A 12,995-nucleotide genomic window follows, 5' to 3' on the forward strand; every position below is an offset into this window, starting at 1 on the left:
TATCCATCACTGATGTGACTGAAATCAGAGCAGGAAAAGAGGCTTGTTAAATATATTAGACAAGGGTTTGAGCCCTTAGGGTAAGAATGAGTAAGATATAGCATCATACACAAAACTGCAGAGGCCTTTCTTATTCATTGTCAATAAAGGAAAACACAAAGAAAAAGAGAGACTCTGTGTCGTAAATAGTAGTAATAAATGCATGCTACTTCATGCAGACATTCCGTTCTCCAATTATAATTAAAATCACTCAATCGTTTGGATCTATTCTTTAATATATGCATTACTGGTGTGCGTACAATGCAGTCAAACCATAAACCTTACTTCCATTTGAAATACAGTGTTGGGACTTCACCATGTGGGGTGAAACAAAGAGAGAACCTACATGGCCTAAACTGGTTTGAACCACGCCAACCCCCATCAGGCGTTAAAAACTCACCTAAGTGTGAGATTTGGTTTAAACCACAATACTGGTGCCTCAATGCATGAGCCCCACGGGAACCCCAGGGAGTCCCTGTGATAAGGCCATGACGTCGCCATGACTAAATCATTCTATAGATGTAGCTTACTGTGAATCACACAGCACACAAGTAAATACTGTTCACAGATAAGGTTTCCAGACTATGATGCTTTTCCCCGATAGTGTGGGTCACTTGATTGAATCATATTGGCAGGCAGACATAACACAAGCAGGGTTTCATTTGACTTTTGCTCTATCTCTTGTAATATGAGGAGTAAGGAGACAGAGAGGGAAAATAGAGGCAACGCTTTTACTAGAGAGTTCAAATACCACTGATGATCAGGGTTCTTTCATATTTTAGTTTTGTTTTACACAGTCAGTGCCCACTAACAAGGTCTACAAGCTTAATTAATCTCCAACATTTATGTTTGAATTTGCTTGCCGATCGGTATGAGTTATCATGTTTGGAGACTGTGTATGGCCATTAAATCCCATCTTTGTATCTGCTTTTTTTTTTAGCACTTGTACACACCCCGTTGAGACAATTAACTGCAATCTGGGATGACCTCATTTTCACCTCCGCTTCATCTCAGCGAGTTAGTGCCCCTCTTGCCTTACTGGCCTTGTAGGAACAGGTGATCCCTCTCTGTCTGCTCCATCTGTACATCTGGCACTGGCCGTGTTCAGGCTTCTTCTGTGCAAACCCACAGGACCTGGATGTTGGCACTAACCACAAGTGTCTGCAATACCCTCATCCTTGCTCGTGACAAAGACAGGATGGACGTTGTGAATAAGACACCCTCCAGTGACGCGGCGGCTGTTCTCGACTCCCGGCATCACTCACCTCCCGCTGCGCATGCTGACATGCTGTGTTGAGCACACAGGCTCTGTGAGCAAACAGCAGGTGTTTATCTGCTGTGGTGACAAAATTCTTGGGAACCCCCTATCGAAGCAAAATAGTTTGTGATTGTATCTCACAAACAGGACACTCTTCCTTCAATTCAAGCACACTCTGAAATGGTATTTTTAGACTGCTCTGTTAAGTAAAGACAGATTGTATAGCTGCATCTTTGTCTATGCAGTTTCTGGGCAGGGATCCCTCGGTACTAACTTCCACAAACTAGATGATAGCTTCACTGCACTCTTTTTTTTGGTTTTGTTTTATCTATTCAAGAGAATGTTTCATGTCAGTGTCCAAACCTTCAACTTTATTGCAAGGATGGGTCTATTGTTCTGAGTTGAGATATTCACAGCCTCTCCATGGACCTGCCCTGGGTGTGTACCCCCACCTGCACCTGATTCCCTGTGGGCCTACTGCGTTGATAAATGAGTCTCTTCAGAGACCAGAATGGGTGGTTGGCAGGATGAGTGTCGACATCTTGATTTCCATTTTTACCAAAAAAGGTTTAGAGTGGGCTCTTACTTATTAACAAGTTACCTTATGATATTGTCTCTGTATGATGGCAGGGCTTAGCTTTATTTCCTCATATTTTCCAAGTACTAATTTCAAACATCTTATTGGATTACACTTTTACTCAAAGAACCAAGGTGTCAAAGCAGAACCTTCATTTTTTTTTTATCTTTCTGCAAGTCGAGCAGCACGTCTTATTTTAGTAATTGCTAATAATACTTTTTTTTTGATTGTATGCAGGAGGACAATGGTGAGAACATCAATCAAAAAAAAAAACATTCTGTAAGCAGGGCCCTACATTCTCAATGTTATTTAATTAAGAAATGTATAAACTTCCCAGCTTCTATGGTATAATGTAGGTGACAGGATGAGCTGGGGGTTCCAGCAGTAATAGAGTTCAAGTGGTTGTCAGGAGGTAACAAAGTTTACCAGGTACATTTCTGTTCGCATTTTTGTAAAAGCAAGCCCTGGCTTTCTTATGTGGGAATGGAAGGACTTTCATTCAAGGACAGAAAGGAGAGGTATCTGCAACTGAACTGACATGGGATTTTCTTTTTTCTTCAAGTGCCAGCAAGCAGACAAACTCTTGTGATTAACTGCTAATGTGAGCACTAAGATCAACCCTGGTGTATGTCAGAGTACTTACGAGAAGACACGAGTACTCTCACATAAGTTAACAATATACGGAGGCCTGTTGATGCACCGCAGGTGTTAGTATTTAGCACGGGCAGCCTTGAAACAGCCATGTACAACCTTTAAACCGATTATTTTGTTGGTCTCAGGGTTTCTTGTCAGGTTAAGCTGCAGTTGGTTGGTCCATTTTACCAATAAAGGTATATTTTCAATTTGAAATGTAAGATAAATGAAATTGCAATCAGTAAAAAATGTGAACATAGGTTCAGGTGTTGCATATTATCATAGGTATTGCATGATTCTCTCTCCCATGCTTTACAACCATGCATATATGGGAACAGACCTGGGCTGCCAGTAAAGCATCATGCCCATATAAACAACAAGATATATGAACTAAGGCCTCAGCTGCTCTCCTTGCATATCAAAGCAGCAAGTCTATCTTGACCTACTGTTGACCTCAGAGGGAAGATTTGTGTGCGACCAGCAAGAGGCCTTCAAGAAAAGATTACTTTTTTCCCCCTAAACAGCACTGATAAGTGGGGTGATCTAGGAGGACTGGAGACAGGGGCCTGATGGTTTGTACAGATGTGAGAGGAACAGGGTGATGCTAAATGACCTTACCCGTCAAAAGCCTTCCTGATACATGAAAAGAGGGACAAATACATTTTAAGAGAGGGAATGTAGAGAGATCACAGCAAAGGATGTAAAACATTAAAAATGGAACCTTGTGGTGCCTGCTTTCAGAGGTCATGTGAGGGATGTTGGAAAGCTTGCAGAAAGCCATGCTTGTCATTATCTCAATTTGTTTTGTACCCTGCTTTTACTTTCAGGTCCTTTATCTTCTTGTTTCAAGGTGAAGACACAGCTGGAAGTACAAACTGTCCAACTCTACGTGGGCATAATAATGTTGGTCCTTTCTGTTTAAAGTCAAATCTGTAGCTATTTTCAGTCAAGGCGATGGCTGCAGAAAATATGGTTCTGATGTCATGAATGATGATGCATTTGTGTGTGCAAGAATCATACGTAAGCCACAGTACACTGAGCACGACATTTATAAATTGCAAGGAGAGGCAGAGGGAGTTTTAAAGACAGTCAGTGAGCTAAAATGGCTGATACTTACACCCCCCCGCCATAATGGAGGGTTTGTAACTTAAGAAGGCACCTCCAAACAACAAACTCAAACTTTGACATGACTTTTCCATTCAGCACTGAAGCCCACTACAAGAAAATGTGAAGTCCTATATTATGTTAAGAGCATAGGCATAATATCATTTCTATAATTTACATAAAGCAAGATGGAGTCCCATTTGCTACATTTATGGATATTAGCTTAGAAGAAGATACCATTCACTGTCAAGATTCTCAAGGACCCTATGATTGCATCTATTCATGCAGGATGCTGGTACGAATGAAGAACATGAGCCAAAAGGGTGGCATACTACATCATTTGAAACAGCTTATTAACATGGATGAAACAGTCTCCAAGCTTGTGGAAAAATTCAAACAGAAGTAATTCCTCATCTGCAGTGATAACGGGAGGGACGATGGGGGAATTTGTTTGAAATATACAACCCACAGAAGTGATGCAATTTGTGAATGCATGTTGATGTTGCTGGGGAGTGTTTAAGGTCGACATCAATTGAGTAAGCAAAGATACATTCTCGTATACAACCATACACTAATATGGTATAGTTTATATGGCTTAACTTGGGCATTTTGGTGCCACTAATCTAGACGTTTTACATACTGTACCCCAATGAAAAATATGTGGACACAACTTTCATTGATGACACCCATTTTAAATTAGCCCTGAAACGAAACAAAGGAGCAGGAAGCCCACAGTGTTCTCTCAATGAGATTAATCTCTGGAATCCATTGCCTCTTTAATTAGAGAAGCAAAAACTGTGGAAACCGTCAATCCAGGAAAGTCAAGACCTATTTATTCTCATTGTCAAATGACTACTTTTAATAATATCTATCTCAGGAGGGATCATTTCCTTTCCTATTGTAGACAGCTCTGACATAGACACATGACTTTGGGAACCCATTGAGAGCTGCATCCAAGTGTCTGCATCTCCACACTCACTCTCTGTCTACCATCTGTATGAGTGTACACATGGCTGAATGTGTGTGCTCTGAGTGTGTGACTCATGCTCAAACATGGCTGAGTGTCTGTGTGTGGCTGTCTGTTTGTCTGTCCTCTCTCTCAGACACCAGCCCAAAGTGCTGGTTCAATTTAGCAATGGATGTATATGCAGCCTCAGATTCTGCGTATGCTGGCGTGGGTTGAATCCCATCCCCTGGAAGCAGCTGCTGCCCTTACTACTGATGATGTCGCAGATGGTCAAAGTCCCATCTCTCCACCACACAATGTTGACCTGTGTCTCATCTAACTTCTGAACATATTATAGCCCAGGCATCTCTCTTCGACCTGGCCTTCCCAAATGTCTTCCTTTTTATATTTAGGTAACTGTTATTTTTGCAAATCCTCTTTCTTTCTTGGCTAGACTACCTAGACTTACCCTACTCTTCAGATGCTCTAGGTGCCCCTCTAGGGTCAGGTTTGGATGTTTCAGGGGCGGTAGTGTCAGTTTCCGCTTGTTGCATGCATGGTGTCTTGCATTAGTAAAGTTTTGAAGTCAGGTAAAATAAGTTGGTTGGTTGGTTAGTTGGTTTCACTCGGGACATTAACGGCGGCCTCCTGGGTGAAAGTTAATGTTTGTTTGACCCATCCAACCCTCCTATCTGCCCTACTTTCCCCTCTTAATATACATCAGTTGTGGTGACTGACAAATTAAGACACGGATGGGTTTACATTGGAGTTAGTCAAGTTACACCAAGGCACCCTTTAGTGTCTGTCTCAGACACCGAGGGGCACTGACCAACTGGTAGTATTTGATGACTTGGGAGTGAGAACGAGTTGGTTTGTACTGTATTCAAAACATACTATTGTGATAAGCTGTGGGTACTGATGGCACTGCTCAATCCCTTGTCTTCAAACTGAGGGAGTTCAGAATGGGTTGTTTAAATGGTGCAATTTGATCATATAAAAACAATGAGGTGTACCATCTTCGTGCTTATCCAATTGCAAAACATCTTGTTTTTTACATAATATTCTCTCTTAAAAATAAAATCTGAACACCTCACAATGATCTATATTGCCCAATAGTCCTGACCAAGCTTTGGATCAGGATTTTGTCCTATGATCGTCTAGATTGTCCATTACAGTTTACTGTAAATCAGCCGAATAATCCTTTTGTCTGTTCCCATCCTTAGATGTTGGAGAGGAAGGCTTGACTGCAAACTCACTGGTTCAAATCATCACACAGTCTTGGAAAATATGAACAGGGAAAATGAAGAAGAAACACGAAAACCACCAAGATGCCCTCGAGCAAAGCATTTATCCTGAAACTGCTCCATTAGAGCTGCTCAGTGGCCAACGGTAGATGACTGGTTTCACTGGCAGCTCCAACAGGGAATGTGTGTGTGTGTGTGTGTGTGTGTGTGTGTTAAAGTCAAGAGGAACACTGCTGAGAAAACAGCATGGATGAATGACTAAGCTTGAGAGCATTACATTATTTTGTTACTTTGTATCCACAAGGTGGGCAGGGCACACTGGACTTTTTATTTATCTCAGCTTGTGGTTTTATTCTTATTGGACAGACTTACATTTCCCTACAAAGTGCGTCAAAGACGTCCCTTATGTAAGAAGCCAGGAGTGAGTACAAATCCAATAATTTCAAAATAAGTCAGAGTAAGTATCAGAAAATGACACTATGGCTGGAGTCCAGAGAACAAGATCTCATCATTTTAAGAGGTCCATATTATTTCATAAATCAATCCCTGTGTCCTTGTAACACCTTCCAAGTTTGTATCAGCAATCTTGACCCCTTGACCCCCCCCCCCCCCAATTGGAAAACAATGAGGGTTTTGAGTAGAGTCAGTTTTTGGTATTTGCATTGGAAATGAGAGCTATCCAGATGCATGCCCTTACAGTTCATAATACATGTAACATGGTCTGCCAGAGTTTCCTGTCAATTAACATTACCCTACTCCTCTATAAGGGGATCCTAAACTGAACACACACATATCAATGCACTCAACTAAGTTAGCTTTCTTCACTCACCAAAGTTCTTTGTCCAGATACTTAAAAGAAGTTGCGAGTAAACGAGACAAACGTGACTAACAGTTGGAGATAAACAGTGACAGACATAAAGGGGAGAAAAAAAGACAAATGGCAAATACATTGACTTCTAATCTGTATTATACTGTCTGTTATGACATGATTTATAGTGGTGACTGGCACATAGCAGAGTGAGTCACCCACACCATCTGCCCCTTCCTACCTCACCTCTGCCAGCATGCCTGTCTGTACCCTCTCCCCGCTCGCTGGTGCCCACTCTTCATCAGCACTTCTCCCAGGGGTGATCGATGTCCTGTCCATACTTCCCAATGACTAAAGCCAGGTTCTTCCAGACCACCTCATTTCTCCAATAGTATTCAATTCTTTCCTATCACCCTTCCGCTGACTCACCCCATCGCCTTGTCACAACCATGACCACTTCCCTAGCCCTCCGGCACGATGGTCAGCACCATTTATGGCGCTTGATAAATTGCCTTACGTCATCTTCTCCCATCTTCAGTCTAAGCTCTTCCTTCTGTTCTCTATCCAGACCAAAACGTTACCCTAATTTCGTCCAATTCCTCCTTTAACAACTTCTCTTAACTTCTGTAACTGCTTAGCAGATACTCTGATACTATTTATTTGAACACTGTGGACAACGTGATATTCCGTCTAATTGCAGTAAAAACATGCAGTAGAATCTAGAGAAAAATCCAGCTAGTCCCACGGCTATCACAGGTCTGATACAATTAGATCATTTAGAAACTTTTCCACATCTGTGAACAGTGGAGGGAAACCCGAATGGACACGGAAGAAGAGACTCCACACAGACCACACAAAAACTATTCTCTTTCTTAGTACTTGCATGTGTATGTGTGATTTGTATGTTTGTATGGGTGAGAGTGTGCATGGTTTTGGCATGGAAAAGAATATTCCAAACACAGTAAAAAAACATTCTCTATAAACTGTTTGGTGAATAACAATGTATTATTAATGGGTATGGTCTTTAATATTTGTGTTCTAAGATATAAATGTATGGTCCATGTTAAATAAATTGAGTGAATAATGTTGCCAGAAGTTCCTTTTTTTGCACTGGTGCAATAGCGTGGAGCAGCCTTTGGCTGCAGATTATGGTCTTTAAATATGAGAGGGTTTTATAGAAGTTAGGTTCAGGCTTTTCTTTGGAATAGACTAACTATTTTATACTGACATTTTACAAAATGTTAATTTAACTGTGGGAGTTATTTTGTATTTCTCATCAATTGTGGTGGCATGTTTTTGGATGTTGAATGCCTTGTGCTTCGTTGCATCTCTTTGTCTTCTAACATCTGGGGACCATGTTAGAAATAAGTGTTTTCACTTTAACACATTTTAGTTTCTTTGTCTGATAAAAATCCATGAAAAAAATCAATCAAACCACCAATCAACCAATCAATCAACAAACCAACCAACCACCAATCAACCAATCAATCAACAAATCAAGCTCACTTCATATCACAGTATTTGAATCACACATTTACAACAAGTACATCACTTAAGCTTGGAATTGAGTTTTTCTACCTGTGTAGACCTCTGCCTCCGAGGGATCCTCAACTCGTTTATGCTGGATGATGTAGTCAGAAACTTTGCAGCCAATCAGAGGCTCCACATCCATCCACTCCAGGGCCACCATTGTGCTTGAGGGCTCCAGGTAAGGGGCCAGGCGTACACTAATGGAGCAACATAGAAAGGACAAGGTTAAGACAACATTTCATTGCCCTCATCTGGAATTTAAAATGATACTGTGTGTGTGCAATTCCCTCTTTAATCCCTCAAAAGAGATAAAATAACTATATTATCATTTTGCCTGCCCTCCAGCTGTGTCTGTGACGATGACTGAGAGAGGAAGGTTATCCCTCTTTCATAAAAAGCATGCATTTTATCCTCGCAGACAATAATAATAAGTAATGCGGGTTCTTACTGGTCTTGCACTCCGGCACTGGCCAGAGATTTGGCTGCAGCAGCAACTCTTCATTGACCCTTTCGTGCCAGCATGCATGGGCCCAGGGAAAGTATGACCAAAACTCTGGTTGTGGCACCTCGCCCTGTCCTCTCCAATTCCACAACCACAACCCCAATCCACAAACAAATCAATACCAAAACCAACATCATAGCATCCAAAACTACTTGTGCAATACTTGTGCAACATGTTTTTGCACATCAGCAGACAATTTTTCCAATGTTTGGAAAATTGTAGATGTTCAGTTTTATCTATTAGCTTAGAAGCTGAGGTTCAATGTTTGTGGAAACAGTATGTATTGTAACAGTGAACAATGTTGAAGTGGGAGGATATTTTGACATTGTGGCCACAGTTGGTATTGCAAGATACAGGTCTACACTGCCCAAAGACAAGTTCCCTTGCACAATCAAAACAAAAACAGCTGTGAAATACATTTTTAAAAAGCAATCGATTTTTTTCATAAACACCCAAAAATGCCTATTTGCATTATTCAAATATGATCTATTTGGTCCAATAACATTTGAGAAGTCACAAAGAGTTTTCTGATTATTTCAGAGGAAATCTTCCTTCTAAATATATTTTAAATTATTCGGTTTAACATTTGGTTATAGTTGATAATGTGTGGAGGACCTTTGCGAGAAAAAAAGAATTACATTAATTGCAAATGCCATTAGGTCAGGGACCAGAATCCTCTCTTGCAGCTACTCTACACTGTATCCATGTTGAGCTTTTATTATTATTCTAAAGTGGTGTCAATGGATGTTGGACCTCATTCACTTTTGAAAGTATTATACTAACAGGAATATTTTCTTTTCATTCTTGATTGGCTTTCATCGTAAACCTATCTAAATGATTGCCCTTTCAACTTCCTGTTTCTCTTTAAAAGTTCTCGGGGAAACAATGGCTCGGGTGGGTGACTCAAGAGAATTATTAGGACACCTTGAATGAGAGCATGTTCTTTTCAGAGAAGTGTAAGGGCCGACTGACAGCTATTAGAACTTTGGGGACTGTGCTCGTGTCTACAACTTTCTCAAGTGCCTCAGGAGTCAGTGGAGACAGGTATGTGTGTGCAGGTCCATGTGCATATGTGAGGGTGCCTGCAGTGCATGCATCCATGAAATCTCTCTTGTGCATGAATTCCTAGGTGTCATGGCGTCACCTCACACTTACATTGGCTGCCTGAGGGGACTGCAGTTAGGCAGGCCATCTTTGCTGAAGGCACTCAGGTCGCAGCGACACCAGTTATCAATGACATCGCCCTTTCCAGCACACCAGTATGAGCTCATCGTGGCGCTCTTGAAGGCCTGTAAAGGGTAACAGGTGAAAGAAATGCAATTATCTCTTGAAACATAAGCTCCACATCCATCTATGCTTACCCAACCCCCATCTCCCATCCAAACCACCCTCCCCACCACTGCCCTCATATATCCCAGCACACACACACACACACACACACACACACACATCCTTGTACCTATGTCCATATAATGACTCTCCATTGACTATATTAATTTTCTTTTCCCCATCTCCTAAATTAAACAACATTAACATATCAAACCTCAGTCTTACCACGATGAAGAGAGGACTGTCCAAAATGTCCTCACTTTGCAAAAATGCCCTCTCTCTGATTGTCTAAAACTAAATAAAGGTCTCACAAAGATAGACGTGCACACACCCACCTTTGAGTGACCTTTTCATACCCACCATTCCCAATTACCGTAAGGCAGGAACATCTCACTAACATCGACAAGCTTACACTATGATATCATAGAGTAACTGTGACTTTTATGATGGAGGTGTGAAAGCTGTGCCAATCGTATGTTTCTGTGTGGATCTGTCAGTGTCAGTGTTGATGTCGGTCTGTCTGTGAAGGGGATGGGAGGGGAGGGGGGGGGGAGGGGTGTTAGGAGATGACATCATCTCCTAACATCTCCTTGTGCCGCTTCATTAACGGGCGAACGAAAAATCAAAGGCAGAAGCTCAGTCATCCTCTAAAAGGCAGCAAAATGCCAATATAGCCGTCAAAGCAATAAAGTATAATGTCAGGGCTTTCCTAAAGCCACAGGCATGATAGACTGTGAGTTCAAGGGAGTTTGCAAGCAATGTGGTTCCCCCTGTCACACTATGGATCAATGGAGCACTCAGTTATTTATGTGCTCTAACTGGTTGCCAGTGCTGCTTCGTGAAGACAACTTTAGAGATGTGCTTGATCATGATCACAAAAATAGGACACTGGAATCATGCAGAAACATTATCACTCGGTACCAGGCATCCAACCAAACGCTGAGAAAAGCAACTCCTTTGTTCCAATACACCATGACATTCACTTATCCAAAAGCAAAGGAACTGATGAGACCACACACATCTGTAAGACAACTGCGAACATGCAGTGTGTACACGGGACATGCACAAAACAGACAGATTGATGCAGCATGTTGATTAGTGATAGTGACATTTGAGATGGTTATAGTCCTAACCAGAAAGGCAGACAGCTTGACCAAAAAAGAGTCAGGGTATGCACTCAGAAGCTGATGTTAGCATTTCACTGCATTGTTAGCTGTAAAGGAGACTCAACAGTCTTTCACGGGAACTGACTTCTTCCAATACCACTTGCTTTCACTCAAGGCAAAGGATCTTGAGGGTGAAAGTGACTTTAACGAGCAGCAGATTAAGATAAAGAGGCTGGAGAGACCAAAGGAAATAGGACAGCAAAAAACAAAATAAACAAGGGAACGAAGGTGTGAAAAAGGGAGAATCCCAACTCTCAAAGCATTCCCCACCTTACTGTTGGACAGGATCAGGATCCTCTAGCAGTGAAGGCTTTCCTATTATTTATCCTCCAATACAAGCCCCTCTAAATGAGCGTGCTGAATGAGCAGTTATTATAGGGAGTAGGCAAGCACTGTAATCCATGGCCATGTAATAACCCCCCGGAAAACAAAAAAAGGGGAAAAAGGTAATTACATTTCTCCCCCCTTTGCCTGAACCCATGTGGCTAACTGCTGCCAGAAAACAACAGCAGCAGGGGTCTTGCCACCTCATGTCAATGGGAAGCAGGCCACAGACAAAGGCAACAAGAAAAACCTGGACTCAAGGTCTATGCACGCAGACAGACTAGACAAATATGAGAAATGACCTCCGCTGCTAGGGGCAAAAGACAGAAAGACCACAGGACCGCCATGCGTATACCACCACCAGATTCCTTGAAAAAAAACCATATGGGTCTGCGCACTTGATTGCATGGCTGCACATGTGAAAAATAGACAAAGCGATTACTGCCGTGTTTATGTTTGAAGAGTAATGCAAGCCAGTCTCCACTGGGTAAACAGGGAATCTAATTGTGGTTTAGAGAACGGGGTGGGGGGTTGGGTGGGTGGGTGGGGGGGGGGGGGGGGGGGGGGGGGTTGGGACACAGGAGGTAAAGCAGAGATGAGGATTTAGAGAAAAGCAAGAAAAAGGGACTGCTAATACATATAAAGTGATAATATGTCAAGTGTGTGTCTGTGAAGGCAACCATATATCTTGCTTGCGTTAGTAAAGGAAAATCCTTTAGTGAGATGAACAGACACATTGAAAGGCCCAGGAGAGAGTACTTCTGTGTTCAATGCAGAGATAAGTCAAAGCTGAAAAGGGGAGGATACCTTACACTGCATTGATTAACCATATTTCACAACACTAAAGATCCGTATACATTATGTGCTGGCCAGATAGGGGTAATAAACAAACCTTATACATTATGCATATCAAGCAAGTATTTAGATAAAGATGGTCCTATCCGACTGTAACAGTGTAATACAGTTTTTGAGCAGCTATAGCAGATTTTCTTTCAGGAACCGGCAGTCCCCCGATGACTACAACAACACATATGGTTCTACCATTTCACAAATATGCCACGATTCATCTCCATTGACCTTATCAATACTGAACAAATTGAGCTGAAATGTAATCACCCCCTGCCAACCGAGGACAGGATCAGAACAGCAAGGCTACTGCGCGTCGGCAACAACTCCAGCCACAAATTCCAAGCCTTGACATCATCTTAAACCAGCAGACTCACTGGCACCAAAATACTATTTGGACCTTTCACTTTCGTAGAAGCCTGTCGTGACTTACAAGAAGGCAAGGAAGGCCATTGTGACCTCTTTAATGTATTAGTCCGTTTGTCTAGTCTAAGCTGACCATATCACTGTCCATTTTCAGAGGCTAATACATGAAAACATTGGCCAGCTGGCCCACAGTATTGATTTATAAGATGATCACCAGTGGTGGTAAAGAGTCTAAGTCAGCACACACAGGACACCATCATTGGTGACCTAAGTGTGTGTGTGTGTGTGTGTGTGTGAGAGCGTGCGCACACGTGAATTCGTTT

General features: G+C 41.9%; 1 protein-coding gene across 1 annotated transcript in view; it reads right to left on the minus strand.

Annotated features, from left to right (window-relative positions):
• The window catches only part of astn2 (astrotactin 2), a gene marked incomplete at both ends in the record, with an annotated part of 222,466 nt that overhangs the window by 26,191 nt on the left and 183,280 nt on the right, over nucleotides 1–12,995 (minus strand). The window contains 2 exons of the mRNA XM_079179557.1: nucleotides 8,188–8,336; nucleotides 9,797–9,930. Coding sequence (XP_079035683.1) covers nucleotides 8,188–8,336; nucleotides 9,797–9,930 — 283 coding nt within the window. The remainder of the gene's footprint in view (nucleotides 1–8,187; nucleotides 8,337–9,796; nucleotides 9,931–12,995) is intronic.

Source organism: Pholis gunnellus (genome assembly GCF_910591455.1).
Source record: "Pholis gunnellus genome assembly, chromosome: 18".
Classification (NCBI taxonomy): domain Eukaryota; kingdom Metazoa; phylum Chordata; class Actinopteri; order Perciformes; family Pholidae; genus Pholis; species Pholis gunnellus.